At 35.9% G+C, this 15103-nt stretch overlaps 2 protein-coding genes across 5 annotated transcripts in view; one reads left to right on the top strand and one right to left on the bottom strand.

Annotated features, from left to right (window-relative positions):
- PIK3C2A (phosphatidylinositol-4-phosphate 3-kinase catalytic subunit type 2 alpha) overlaps positions 1 to 15103 on the top strand; it is a 174919-nt gene that overhangs the window by 141048 nt on the left and 18768 nt on the right. For all 4 annotated transcript variants that reach the window (XM_049099099.1, XM_049099097.1, XM_049099098.1 and 1 more), the window contains 7 exons: positions 506 to 694; positions 1536 to 1629; positions 2111 to 2205; positions 2559 to 2739; positions 8730 to 8834; positions 10225 to 10317; positions 12412 to 12541. In XM_049099099.1, the coding sequence (XP_048955056.1) occupies positions 506 to 694; positions 1536 to 1629; positions 2111 to 2205; positions 2559 to 2739; positions 8730 to 8834; positions 10225 to 10317; positions 12412 to 12541 (887 nt within the window). The remainder of the gene's footprint in view (positions 1 to 505; positions 695 to 1535; positions 1630 to 2110; positions 2206 to 2558; positions 2740 to 8729; positions 8835 to 10224; positions 10318 to 12411; positions 12542 to 15103) is intronic.
- Positions 5421 to 5759, bottom strand: LOC118351778 (peptidyl-prolyl cis-trans isomerase NIMA-interacting 4-like). Its single transcript, XM_035703792.1, has one exon. The coding sequence runs from the start codon at positions 5757 to 5759 to the stop codon at positions 5421 to 5423; it is 339 nt and encodes a 112-aa protein (XP_035559685.1).

Below are 15103 nucleotides of genomic sequence, written 5' to 3'. Positions count from 1 at the left end.
ATAAACATTTGTTATTAAGACTAAATTAGAATATCTAAAACAAGTACTTCTTATTTTGAATGTTCCTCATTTGAGCTATATAATCATCTTCTAAAATCATCTTCTAAAATGTAATAGCATTTTTTTTTTCATGACATTTGATTTTGCTTGTATAAAATGGATGAAATCCTGGCTATCTCATAGGGTGGGTTCTGCTTATTCAACTCTGATTTCTAGTGCTTGGCATCTGGTTAGAGCTCAATAAATTTTTATTATACTGAATTATCCTTCATTTTCATAACTAAGACTCTTATCAAGGCAAAATGATTTCTTTCTATCCCTCAAATTAGAGTGAATTAGTAGTGTTTTCTGTACATTGCATTTTTCTATTCCAAATTAGTATTAATGATTGTACCAAGAAGTGGCTGTCCTAAAATGAATAAATTTCTTCTTTGTATTTTTAATCATTGAGATTATAGCTATCATTATATCATTTAGAAGTAATTTAATTCTGTTATATATGCAGACTTTCTAAAGAAGATAAAGCCTTTTTGTGGGAAAAACGTTATTATTGCCTCAAATACCCAAATTGTCTTCCTAAAGTACTAGCAAGTGCCCCAAACTGGAAATGGGTTAATCTTGCCAAAACTTACTCACTGCTTCAGCAGTGGCCTCCATTGCACCCACTGACTGCGCTGGAACTACTTGATTCAAAGTAAGTTAACCATGACTGAGTATACTTGCTCTATTTTATTGTTTGTTTGTTTTTTTTTTCCCCTCTATTTTATTGTTGTCAGTTTTTCCAGTCAGATGTATTATGTTGCAGGAGAACTTCCCTTTGTTTTAACATGAAAGCAATTTAGTGCAATAGAAATGTATAAACATATATTTTTGCAAACATACTTTTTGTGCTAAGTTTATGAAAAAGAGATGTCTATGGCTGAGTCCATAGAACATGGGACTCTTGATCTCGAGGATGTCATGAGTTTAAGCCCCACGTTGGTGTAGAGTTTACTTTTAAAAACAAATTAGAGGGATCCCTGGGTGGCTCAGCGGTTTGGCACCTGCCTTTGGCCCAGGGCGCGATCCTGGAGTCCCAGGATCGAGTTCCGCGTCGGGCTCCTGGCATGGGGCCTGCTTCTCCCTCTGCCTGTGTCTGCCTCTCTCTCTCTCCCTATCATGAATAAATTAATAAATAAATCTTAAAAAATAAATAAGTAAATAAAAACAAATTAGAAAAAGAATAGAGATGTCATACCATCTAAAGCTAACCAGAAGAGAGAATTAAATTCTAAATTTTGAATGATTTGTTATTTTATGATGTGTGTCAAAATTTTCATAAGCTCAAGGTTTCTGAACAGTCCTGAAGTTGAATTTGTATAGTATAGCAAGATTTTCTTCCTGGAAAAAAAAAAAAAAGAAGAAACACATTGCTTTTGAATAAAGAGCTATTTAAATATTCATTGTTAGGTAAAATTAAGATTGTGTTTTCAGGAAATATAACTTCGCTAGTAAGAAATCACCATCAAATCTTGATTTTTGTGGTACTTCTCTAGATTTGCTGATCAAGAAGTGAGGTCCATAGCTGTGACCTGGATTGAGGCTATAAGTGATGATGAGCTAACTGATCTTCTTCCACAGTTTGTACAGGTGAGTTTTTTACTGTTACCCCTTCATCTTACTCTGCACCTATTTCTTATGGGTAGGGAACTTGCTAAAGAAAGGATCCTCTGTTTGTTTTGATTAAAAGTATTTTTATGGAAATGTTGAGGGTACATTATATTTGGATATAGTATAAATTTTTTGCCACTATTGTTAGCTGCCCCACTTGAATATCATATATGTGTACCTGGATTTTTAATTCTCATATTTTTAGATTCTCAGAACAAACCGGACTTGAGCTTTTCTTTGATTTTTCTTTGCTAGCTACATAAACATAACTAATGAATATTATTCCAAAATCTACACTTTTCTGCTTGATTTCATTAATTTAGCCTAAATTAACTCTTCTGTTTCATTTTTATCAGTGTTAACTTACATTTTGCTTTATATAGTTTCTCTATTGATAATTTTATCATAATAATGAAGTATGGGTTTGACCACTGTAATTCTTATTTTCTTTCGTGTGTAGGCTTTGAAATATGAAATTTACTTGAACAGTTCATTAGTGCACTTCCTTCTGTCCAGAGCATTAGGAAATATACACATTGCACACAACTTATATTGGTAAGATTTAAATTTTTTAATTTATTTCCATTCCTAGTATTTATAGAGACGATATGCTCTGGAAGTCTAAATAGTATGCTCAGGCTACTTATTGTCAATACCAGATGTTTTATTAAGGGCATTATTATAAAGAGGCTGGATTTTTATGTCCTTAGAAATAAAACCAAAAATAACAAAACTCTTTATTACAAAGATATTTGCCATGTTAGAGCTCCATAATAATGAATGAGTTTTCACTTGCTTTATATAGCTTCATTAAATTCCTGGATACCAAAAAATGAACCTAAGTTGAAATTCAGGAGACATTCATCCAGTTCTCAGAAGTGGCTGACATAAATATTTTACTGTATTAGGCTCCTCAAGGATGCTCTGCATGATGCACAGTTTGGTGCTCGATATGAACATGTTTTGGGTGCTCTCCTCTCAGTAGGAGGAAAAGGACTCAGAGAAGAACTTTTGAAGCAGACAAAACTTGTACAGCTTTTAGGAGGAGTAGCAGAAAAAGTAAGGCAGGCTAGTGGATCAGCCAGACAGGTATGTATCCAAAAGAAAAAACATAAATATTTTGATGTTAAAGGATCTCTATAGTTCTGATGAGTTATTCTTTATCAATAGACATCCAATATAATCTAACTATACATACTATGCTGTTTTGAGCAGATGGATTCAAAGGTTGTTTCAAACCATAGGAAAAGATTTTACAACCTAACTCTTAAAGGTATTTTTTTTTTTCTTAAAGGTATTTTAATTCCAGTGCTTATGAATTCCTTTCTGGCCACAATTGTTCTCTTGAGTTTCTTTTTTATTATTTTGTTTTTTAACTTTTTTTGTAACTTTAAAAGTAATGCAAGTATGAGTTGATACTAACGTTTAAAAGGGATCCTGGGTGGCTCAGTGGTTTAACGCCTGCCTTTGGCTCAGTGTGATCCTGGAGACCTGGGATCAAGTCCCACGTCAGGCTCCCTGCATGGAGCCTGCTTCTCCCTCTGCCTGTGTCTCTGCCTTTCTCTCTCTCAGTGTCTCTCATGAATAAATACAATCTTTTAAAAAAAAAATCTAAATAATAAGGAAATTTATAGAAAAAAATTTTAATTACACTTTTAAAGATTTATTTATTCATGAGAGATACAGAGAAAGAGGCAGAAACATAGGCAGAGGGAGGAGCAGGTTCCCTGTGAGGAGCCTGATGTGGGACTCCAATCCCAGGATCCCCACTGGGGCACCTGGGTGCCTCAGTGCTGAGGGTCTGCCTTTGGCACAGGTCTTGATCCCAGGGTCCTGGGATCGAGCCCTGAGTCGGGCTACCTGCTCAGAGGGGAGCCTGCTTCTCCCTTTCCCTCTACTGCTCCCCCTGCTTGTACTTGCTCTCTCTGTCAAATAAATAAATAAAATCTTGGGGCAGCCTGGGTGGCTCAGCGGTTTACCACTGCCTTCAACCCAGGGCCTGATCCTGGAGTCCCGGGATCGAGTCCCACATCAGGATCCTTGTATGGAGCTTCTCCCTCTGCCTGTGTCTCTGCGCCTCTCTCTCTCTGTCTCTCTCATGAATAAAGAAATAAAATCTTAAATAAATAAATAATCTCTTAAAAAAATAAAATTTTAGATTAATTTAAAAATTAAAAATTTTCCAGTTTTCATTTCTCCCTGTTATGTATCTATTATTCATGGTTTGCTTTATGTCTTTTCTGGTCTTTTATATGACTTTATACATATTTACACTTAAGTATATATACAAATGTTTGGAATTTAAAAAAAATATGTAGAAATGCAGATAGACACACACATACATATATATTGTTGTTGAGATAAAATTCACCTATTTAATTCATTGTCTTTTAGTATATTCACAATATTATGCAGCCACCACCATTAATTCCAGAACATTTTCATCACACCAAAAAGAAAGCCTGTACCCACTAACTTTTCCTTATTCCCTCCTTCTCTCAGGCCCTGGTAAGCATTAATTTGCTTTCTATTCTGTGGATGTATCTCTTCTAGACATTTAAATGGAATTATGCAATATGTGGCCTCCCTATCTGGTTTCTTTCACTTTACCTAACAATTTCAAAGTTCATCCATATTCTAACATGTATGAGTACGTCACTCCTTTTTATGGCTGAATAATGCTCCATTGTGTGGATAATACCACAGTTTGTTTATCCATTCATCCGTTGATGGACCTTTGGCTTGTTTCCACTATTTGGCTATTATGAATGATGCTGCTATAAACATTTGTGTGTAAATTTTTGTTTGAACACCTCTTTTCACTTTACCTAGGAATGGAATTACTAGGTCATAAAGCAAGCCTAAGTTTAACTTTTTGAGGAACCACCAAATTATTATCTAAAGCAGCTTCATCATTTTATATTCCTACTAGAAATGTATGAGGATTCCAACTTCTCCACATCCTCACTAACATTTGTTTTTTTCTACCTTAAAAAAAAAATTATAGTCATCTTAGTGGGTATGAAGTAGTATCTCATTGTGGTTTTGACTTGCATTTCCCTAATGAGTAATGATTTTTTTAAAAGATTTTATTTATTCATCAGAGGCACAGAGAGGGAAAACAGGCCCTACACTGGGAGCCTCATGTGGGACTCAATCCCAGGACCCCAGGATCAGTCCCTGAGCCAAAGGCAGACACTCAACCACTGAGCCACCCAGGTGTTGCTGATTAATGATTTTGAACACATTTTTATGTTTTTGTTACTGCCTTTTGTATATTTTCTTTGGAGAAGTTTCTAAGTTTTTTTGGGTTTTTTGTTTGTTTTTTGTTTTTTTGATTGGTTTTTTATTGTTGTTGAATTGTTCTTTATATATTTGGAATATTAGACCCTTATCAAAGATACTATTTGTATTTTCTCCCATTCTTTGAATTATCTTTTTATTTCCTCAAGTGTCCTTTGATGCACAAATTACTAATTTTTTGAAGTTTATTTTTCCTTTTGTTGCTTGTGCATTTGATGTCTAAGAATTTATTGTCAAATCCAAGGTCACAAAGATAAACACCTATGTTTTCTTTTAGGAGTTTTATAGTTTTGCTCTTATATAAGTCTTTGATCCATTTTGAGTATTTTTTTTAATATGCTTTGAGGTAAGGATTCAGCTTCATTCTTTTACATATGATTATAAAGTTGTCTTAGCACCATTTGTTGTTTTGCCAGTTTTTCATACAATTTCCTCCCTTCATAATGATAAAGTAGCCAAAATTTATCTTAACTGGAGGATCTGTAAACACAAGGCTTATCTAGCCCACTTACAGGCAAGGCAAATGCTGCTTCATGAAATGGTCCCACTGTGGAACCTCTGGTCCTCCAACCCAAGTCACCCCCTTGCCTGGCTTTATCTTCACTATAATGTGCAGCCACTGTATTTAATCTCATTCTATACTTTAACTTCTCCATAGCTTCCATGATTTTCCCATATTTTTCATACAGAATGTATCTGCCACCACTTTTGGAACCCTGAGACTTCTTGTCAGAACTGTCACTCCCAGAGGCAACTCCACACTTTCCCCCTCCTTTACCGGAACTGCTTTTTCCTTTGAGCAGCATCTTCAAAACATCTCAGCACTATTTTTTGAAGAGACTATTCTTTCCCATGAATGATCTTGGCACCTTTGATGAAAATCAGTTGATCATAGACATGTAGGTTTATTTTTGGACTTTGAATTCTCTTCCATTGATTTATAAGATTAGGTAAGCCATATTGTTTTCATTATTGTAGTTTTGTATTAAGTTTTGAAATCAAAGTATGAGTTCTCCAACTTTGTTCTTTTTCAAGAGGTTTTTTTGGGCTATTCAAAAGTCCTTTGCAATTTCGTGTGAGTTTTAGGACCATCTTACACATTTCTGCAAAAAGGAAGTTGGAACTTTGATAAGAATTATGTTTAAAAAAAAAAAAAAGAATTATGTTGAGTCTGTGGGGTGCCTGGGTGGGATGGCTCAGGGCAGGGATGACTCAGGTACTAGGATCAAGCCCCGAGTTGGGCTCCCTGCTCAGTGGGGATCCTGCTTCTCTCTCTCCCTCTGCCGCTCTCCCTGCTTGTGCGCTCCCACACTCTCTCTCTCTCTCTCTCTCTCTCTGTCAAACAAACAAACAAACAAACAAATAAATAAGTAAATAAGATCTTAAAAAAAAAAAAGAAATTGCATTGAACCTGTAGATAAATTTGGAAAATACTGCAATCTTAATAATATTAAGTCTTCTAATTCATTGGACATGGTGTCTTTTCATCTAGATCTTTAATTTCTTTCAGCAATTTTATTTATATTTATATTTTTTTTATATATAAAATTTTTACTTCATCTTAGAGAATTTGTATCAAGACATACAATTACACTCCATATTTCTTTTTTTTTTTTTGGCATTTTAATTTATTTTTTTATTGGTGTTCAATTTACCAGCATACAGAATAACCGCCAGTGTCCATCACCCATTCACTCCCACCCCCCGCCCTCCTCCCCTTCTACCACCCCTAGTTCGTTTCCCAGAGTTAGCAGTCTTTACGTTCTGTCTCCCTTTCTGATATTTCCCACACATTTCTTCTCCCTTCCCTTATATTCCCTTTCACTATTATTTATATTCCCCAAATGAATGAGAACATATAATGTTTGTCCTTCTCCGACTGACTTCCTTCACTCAGCATAAGACCCTCCAGTTCCATCCACGTTGAAGCAAATGGTGGGTATTTGTCATTTCTAATAGCTGAGTAATATTCCATTATATACATAAACCACATCTTCTTTATCCATTCATCTTTCGATGGACACTGAGGCTCCTTCCACAGTTTGGCTATTGTGGACATTGCTGCTATAAACATCGGGGTGCAGGTATCCCAGCATTTCATTGCATCTGTATCTTTGGGGTAAATCCCCAACAGTGCAATTGCTGGGTCGTAGGGCAGGTCTATTTTTAACTCTTTGAGGAACCTCCACACAGTTTTCCAGAGTGGCTGCACCCGTTCACATTCCCACCAACAGTGCAGGAGGGTTCCCTTTTTTCCGCATCCTCTCCAACATTTGTGGTTTCCTGCTTTGTTAATTTTCCCCATTCTCACTGGTGTGAGGTGGTATCTCATTGTGGTTTTGATTTGTATTTCCCTGGTGGCAAGTGATGTGGAGCATTTTCTCATGTGCTTGTTGGCCATGTCTATGTCTTCCTCTGTGAGATTTCTCTTCATGTCTTTTGCCCATTTCATGATTGCATTGTTTATTTCTTTGGTGTTGAGTTTAAGAAGTTCTTTATAGATCTTGGAAACTAGCCCTTTATCTGATAGGTCATTTGCAAATATCTTCTCCCATTCTGTAGGTTGTCTTTTAGTTTTGTTGACTGTATCCTTTGCTGTGCAAAAGCTTCTTATCTTGATGAAGTCCCAATAGTTCATTTTTGCTTTTGTTTCTTTTGCCTTCGTGGATGTATCTTGCAAGAAGTTACTGTGGCCGAGTTCAAAAAGGGTGTTGCCTGTGTTCTTCTCTAGGATTTTGATGGAATCTTGTCTCACAATTAGATCTTTCATCCATTTTGAGTTTATCTTTGTGTATGGTGAAAGAGAGTGGTCTAGTTTCATTCTTCTGCATGTGGATGTCCAATTTTCCCAGCACCATTTATTGAAGAGACTGTCTTTCTTCCAATGGATAGTCTTTCCTCCTTTATCGAGTATTAGTTGACCATAAAGTTCAGGGTCCACTTCTGGGTTCTCTATTCTGTTCCATTGATCTATGTGTCTGTTTTTGTGCCAGTACCACACTGTCTTGATGACCACAGCTTTGTAGTACAACCGGAAATCTGGCATTGTGATACCCCCAGATATGGTTTTCTTTTTTAAAATTCCCCTGGCTATTCGGGGTCTTTTCTGATTCCACACAAATCTTAAAATAATTTGTTCTAACTCTCTGAAGAAAGTCCATGGTATTTCTTAATGGGTACATAATATTACCACGTATTGTAGAATAAATTGTGAACCATTACCTCCGTGTAGGTTGTTTAGACAGTTTTTTTTTTCCAGTCCTACAGTGAACTATAGTGTATAAGTTTTGGCCCCTTTGCTAGTATTTCCTCATAGGATATTCGTATAGGTGAAATAGCTGAGTCAAGAACTGTATGTATTTTTAGTTATATCTTTTTCTCCACCAATAGGTTATGAAAGTATTTTTTCCTGCCCTGTTGCTAGGACTGGGTGTTACCTTTAATTTTTAATCTGTTAGATGAAAAATTGCATCTCCTTTCTGTTTAATTTCTATTTATTTGACTATTAGAGAGTTTTGTTTTTTTATTTGACTATTAGAGAGTTTTAAATATGTTAAGTAGGCCATATGCACTCACCCTCCCATGTGTGTAAGCCTTTGCCCATTCTAATTCTATTTTTATAGTAAAAATTAACTGTTTAGCAACAACTTGTTTTTATTTTATTTAAAAAATTTGTTACATTTTAAAAATTGCGTTGGTCCACATCATAATTTTTTTGTCTTAAAAACAGGTCTTCATTTTCATTATGTACCCACAGTATCACTCTCTTTTCCTAGGTCGTCCTCCAAAGAAGTATGGAACGAGTACAGTCGTTTTTTCTGAGAAATAAATGCCGTCTTCCTCTCAATCCAAGTCTTGTTGCAAAAGAATTAAATATTAAGGTGACATATAAAATACTAATAAATTCATATTACATTTCAAAATAATTTGTAGGAAAAATTTGTAGGAAGAAAGGAGATGAGCTGATACACCTACGGCAGATGAGGATAACATCTGCATAGGTTGGTTATAAGTATTTATGGATGTCTGTGTAAGATCCATATTTACCTCAGTATATTTTTACTTAATCATAGTTTCTGAAAGAGAAAGCAATATAAAGTTATTTGGTGTCTCAAAATAAATTATTTTTTACCATGGTTATAATAGCTACCTTGGTGGCTTATGTTGTGATTCCAGGCACAGATAGCATTTTCTTTTCTCCTATGCGAACAACTGGAGAGATTCTTTTTTTTTTTTTTTTTTTTAAGATTTTATTTATTCATGATAGTCACAGAGAGAGAGAGAGGCAGAGACATAGGCAGAGGGAGAAGCAGGCTCCATGCAGGGAGCCCGATGTGGGATTCGATCCCGGGTCTCCAGGATCGCGCCTGGGCCAAAGGCAGGCGCCAAACCGTTGCACCACCCAGGGATCCCGGAGAGATTCTTTATAGGTTTATAACACTTTCTAGAGCATCAAAAAAGAGTTGAATAATCATCAGCACTGAGTAATTATACTTCAAACTGGGCCAGTAGTTATACATAGTGGATTTTCTCTTAATGAATTCAGATAAAGCAACCAATTAATTCATGCATTAGTGTTCGTGGTTTTTAAAGGGTAGGATACAAGTATCCATAAAGGAGTCTCAGGTTTGATCTCTTTTGAAGTTGACATATGGCTACTCTTCACTGAAATTTAACAGTGGGTACCTGAGTTATGGGTCATTGGCAGGGGCCGGGGCCGTCACATTTTCTCCTTGGATTTGTTTGTTGTTTCCCTTTATTGGTCTGTCTGAAATTAGTTTTTTGAACTAGTTTCACTTTAAAATAAGATCTTTGCTAATGAAATTTTAAAATTTAGTGTCACTATGTTATTGCATGGCTAATTATTAATTATAAGAGTATCATAAAGTACTCTTATAAGTAGAGATCTCATCCTAGATCATACTCCTTTAGAGGAAAGGTAAGATTATACGAAGTTTTGTGCTGTGACGAGGAATTATAGTAACACTTTTAAAGCTCAAACTTTTAATAATTTTTGTCTCAAGTTTTTAAGGATTTGCTTCTGTCTAGAGAGTAATAGATGATATTTTACTCATGCTATGTTTAAGTTTCAAAAAGTATTTTTAAATATCTTTTATCTGCTAGATGATCTAAAAAGCAGTTCACACATGTTATTTCATTTGCCATAATTCAGATGAACAAGTGATAGAAGAAATACTTAGGACAGAAAAGTCTTAAAGCCATTTTTATTCCAATATTATCTTTCTAATGCATAACATGTTGTATTTGTAGTCCTGTTCCTTCTTCAGTTCTAATGCTGTGCCCCTAAAAGTAACAATGGTGAATGCTGATCCAATGGGGGAAGAAATTAATGTCATGTTTAAGGTGAGCAAAATAAGGTTACTTTCTTTTTATTTATTTTTTAAGATTTTATTTATTTGAGGAAGAGAAGGTATGGAGAGAGCATGAGTGGGATGTGGAGGTAGAGGGAGAGACAGAGGATGAGGAACAAGTGGACTCTCTGCTGAGCAGGGAGCCCAATGTGGGGCTCGATTCCTGGGATTATGACCTGAGCTGAAGGCAGACACTTCACTGACTGAGCCACCCAGTCATCCCAAGATTACTTTGCTTTTAAAGGGTAATTCAAAAATTCTTTCTTTCGGGACACCTGGGTGTCTCAGGGCGTGATCCCAGGGTCCGGGATTGAGTCCCACATCAGGCTTCTTGCAGGGAGCCTGCTTCTCCCTCTTCCTATGTCTCTGCCCCTCTCTGTGTGTCTCTCATGAATAAATAAATAAAATCTTTTTTAAAAAATTCTTTTCTCAAATTGCAAATATAATTTTATTTAATATTTAATTAAATTCAATAATTATGTGGAAAATTATTGCTGACATAAATTATTGCCAAACAGATATTGGAACAAATGCATTTCTGGGCTAGGGCTACTACATATGGCCATGCTGATTACGCATATCATAACTGCAGGCAGTGTGCCTTTCATATAGATTATGATGTGAATGGTACCCCCTAGAGTTGTGCAGTGTGACATAGCAAAACCATGGGCAATGGCACTGGTTTTTTGGAAACATAGAACTTACCTGTGGGAAGCAGCAGGCATGGAGTACTACAGAGTAATCTATTACCAAAGTTCTGTGTGTGGTGTCATGATTTGTGTATTTTGAAGAAAGAATGGAGAGTTTTAGTTAATTCAATGAGTTCAATTAGTGGAGGTTCACATATATATGTATATAAAAGACGGCTCAAGAGAAGCTATCTTTATGAACATATTTATATGTGTGTGTATATATATATATAAAGTTCTCATAATTCAAATCTGGTTTAGGACTTTATTTTACTAATGTATTTGCCTTTTCCTATAGCAGTACCATCTGCTTGAATACAGAAATTTTATTTTATTTATTTTTTTAAAGGATTTATTCATGAGAGACACAGAAAAAAGGCAGAGGCATAGGCAGTGGGAGAAGCAGGCTCCTCGCAGGATGCCTGATATGAGACTCAATCCCAGAACCCCGGCATCACGCCCTGAGCTGAAGGCAGACGCTCAACTGCTTAGTTACCAAGGCATCCCGAATATAGAAATTTTATATATGTTAAGTTTTAATATTTGTTAAGGCTAATCTCCCCTAATTCTTTGGGTAATTTTCTTGACTAATCTCAAAAAATGTACTCATCATTGTGAGTTTTAAAGTTATTTTATCCAATTTAAAAAAATAAAATGAAAACTACATATGATTCCAGTTAGAATTAATTTATTTTGGGAGGACTAACTTTTTAATTTTTATTTTTTGGGATCCCTGGGTGGCTCAGCGGTTTAGCGCCTGCCTTTGGCCCAGGGCGTGATCCCGGAGTCCCAGGATCAAGTCCCGCATCAGGCTCCTTGCATGGATCCTGCTTCTCCCTCTGCCTTTGTCTGTGCTTCTCTCTCTCTCTCTCTCTCTCTCTCTCTGTGTGTGTGTGTGTGTCATGAATAAATAAATAAAATCTTAAAAAAATTTTTTTTTTAATTTTTTAAGTAAATTTTTAGTTTGATATAATTGTAGATTCATAGTCTGTTGCAAGAAATTAAACAGAGATCCTGGGTATCCTTTACCCAGTTTCCCTCAATGTAACATCTTGCAAAACTAGCAAACAACATCATAATCAGTGTATTGGCATCAATATAGTCAAGGTATGGAATATTTTGATCATGACAAAGATCCTCCATTTTGCCCCTTTGAAAAATAGAATATGATTCACAAACCATTAAATCTAACCTTTTAAAAAGCATATAGTTCAAGAAACTGAGACATGAATAAGTTAAATCATTTCCTCTGGAATGCTACAGAAAAATAAAAGGCACTTGTGTTTCATCTTACTCTTCACTCTTTTCCATTTCCCCCGCCCCCTGCCTTTTACAATATGTAATGTAGTAAATATTTTGGAAAGGTACAGGTTCCATTTTGTTTCCTTAATTTCAAGGTTGGTGAAGATCTTCGGCAAGATATGTTAGCTTTACAGATGATAAAGATTATGGACAAGATCTGGCTTAAAGAAGGACTAGATCTGAGGATGGTAATTTTCAAATGCCTCTCTACTGGCAGAGATCGAGGTAAGTCTGTCAGTTCTGTCTTGGTGTCTTATTATTTCTTTTCTGTGAACTTAGCTCAGAGTATACCTCTCCTGAGTGAGTCCTGATGCTGGTACACTGTCATCTCAGTTGTTTCTTACTTTAATTTAGTGTGACTTTATTGATTTATTCACAATTAAATAACTCATTGAGTAGCCCTAATAAATGCTTTGCAGTAACCAGAGGTGCCCATTAATTGACTGAATGAGGACTTTATGGTCTTTAGCTTTTGATTTAAAATTAAGGCCATGTCTAAGTTAAACCAACTTTGCTTTTATTTCTGCAATATAAAATAATGGTTTAAAATTTTTTTTCTACTTTAGCACAGGCTCATCTTACTGTTTTATCAAATTTTCTTCCTTACCACATATGTTTAGTGTGAATAATAAAAGCAGTACATCCGGAAATATTGTGATAATTAGAGGTAATGAATGTAAAATATCCCAGTATATGGTATGTATTAGGTGCTCAATAAATTGTAACCTTTATCATTACTTTATTCAACAAATGTTTGTAGTTGATCTACCATCTACAAAATGTTAATAACAGTAGTGTTTATATTTAGAGGGAAGCAATTAAAGACATATGAAGTAATTTGAAAATGCTTTAATAAGCTAAAAGCTCTAAGAGAATTAAGACAGTGCTGTATGGTTTTAAAGTTATAGTTGGTGGAAATGAGAAATGCTTTCAGATTCTAATTAGATACTAGAAAGTCATCTGAAAAATTACCTAATTACCTAAAATTACCTAATCAGGGCAGCCCCGGTGGCGCAGCGGTTTGGCACTGCCTGCAGCCCGGGGCGTGATCCTGGAGACCCGGGATCGAGCCCCATGTCGGGCTACCTGCATGGAGCCTGCTTCTCCCTCTGCCTGTGTCTCTGCCTCTCTCTGTCTCTCTCTCTGTGTTGCTCATGAATAAATAAAATATTTAAAAAATGTTTTTTTTAAAAAAATTACCTAATCATCCTTCCAATATTTGGCATTCACTTCATGCCTCAATGCCTGTGCTAAAGGAAAGGTAGTCTGTCCTATCTTACATAGCTCTGATGGTTGTAGAGTTTTTTCTTGTATTCTGGTGAATTGGAACTGACTCCTAGTGTCTTCTACCCATCGGTTCCAGTTCAGTTTATAGACTATCATATAATTAAGTCAAATCTTTCTTTGTGATGATGAATATTGTGGCTTCAGATCCTGAACAGGGATCCCTGTTTAAGATTTTATTTATTGGAGAGGCAGAGGGAGAGAGAATCTGAAGCAGACTCTGCACTGAGCCCAGAGCCCAATGTACTGCGAGATCATGATGTGAGATAAAACCAAGTAAGAGTCAGTTAACTGACTGAGCCACTCAGGCATCCCTTCTCTTGTTTTTTATGTTGTTTCTAACTAATGGTTGAATGCTTGCTTTGTGTCTTGCCCTGGCCTAAGTTTTTCATTTGTGTTATCTCACAAGTATCCTTATTTTTCAAATGAAATCATATCCATATCCTATGTTAAGTTTTTAACTAGCATTTCAGTGTTTCTAGTAATCCCTCACTTTTTCAGACTCAACAATTGTCTTTAAATATTCACCAGACATTTACTGGTATATCATCCCCTGGATTGATTTTAAGTTCCCTCAAGGCACAGACCATATCTTAAATATCTAGTAGGACATTGTATATTTTATGAACTTTGCTCCACTGTTTTAGCAACTAATAATTTGTACATATGTATATTTGATTATAAAATTAGAAATTGGGATCCCTGGGTGGCGCAGCAGTTTGGCGCCTGCCTTTGGCCCAGGGCTCAATCCTGGAGACCCAGGATCTAATCCCACGTCGGGCTCCCGGTGCATGGAGCCTGCTTCTCCCTCTGCCTCTGTCTCTGCCCCCCTCTCTCTCTCTCTCTGTGTGACTATCATAAATAAAATAAAAAAAAACCTAGAAATTTGTATGTATATTAGAAATTTGATTAAATATAGTCATAGAATCAAGGTACCAGTACTCATTGAAGAAGGATATCACTGAGAACTATAAACTAGATGATGCAGCCAAAACAACATAAAAGATCCAAATGAATTCATTGTTCATTGTGTGACCAAACTACTAGAATTACTACCTAGCTCTGTGTACTTTCTTTTGGGGTGGCCCAAAGGCTTTGACCAGCTTTGTTTCTTCTAGTCTTTTGTCTGAAGCAGATCTCTATGTCCATATCTTTTATTTTAACACCAGTGCATCTCCTTGATTTTGAAAGTACATAAAAATATTTTTTTAATTATAGAAATAATATATGTGCATAGTAAATGTAGCATGTAATAGAATAAATTGATAGGTAAAAATCTTAGGGGCACCTGGGTGGCTTAGTTGGTTGATTGTCTCCTTCAGCTCAGGTCATGGTCCTGGGATCCTGGGATTGAGCCCCACATCAGGCTTCCTGCTCAGCGGGGAACCTGCTTCTCCCTCTCCTGCTCTCCTGCATTTGTGCTCTCTCTGTCAAATAAATAAATAAAATCTTTTTTAAAAAAGAAAAAAAGACAAGTATAAATCTTTGTTTCTCCCACACCTT

This window comes from Canis lupus, chromosome 21, assembly GCF_003254725.2.
Source record: "Canis lupus dingo isolate Sandy chromosome 21, ASM325472v2, whole genome shotgun sequence".
In the NCBI taxonomy this organism is placed as follows: domain Eukaryota; kingdom Metazoa; phylum Chordata; class Mammalia; order Carnivora; family Canidae; genus Canis; species Canis lupus.
Note: the sequence above shows the minus strand (reverse complement) of the source record. Positions and strands in the feature narration are given on the sequence as shown.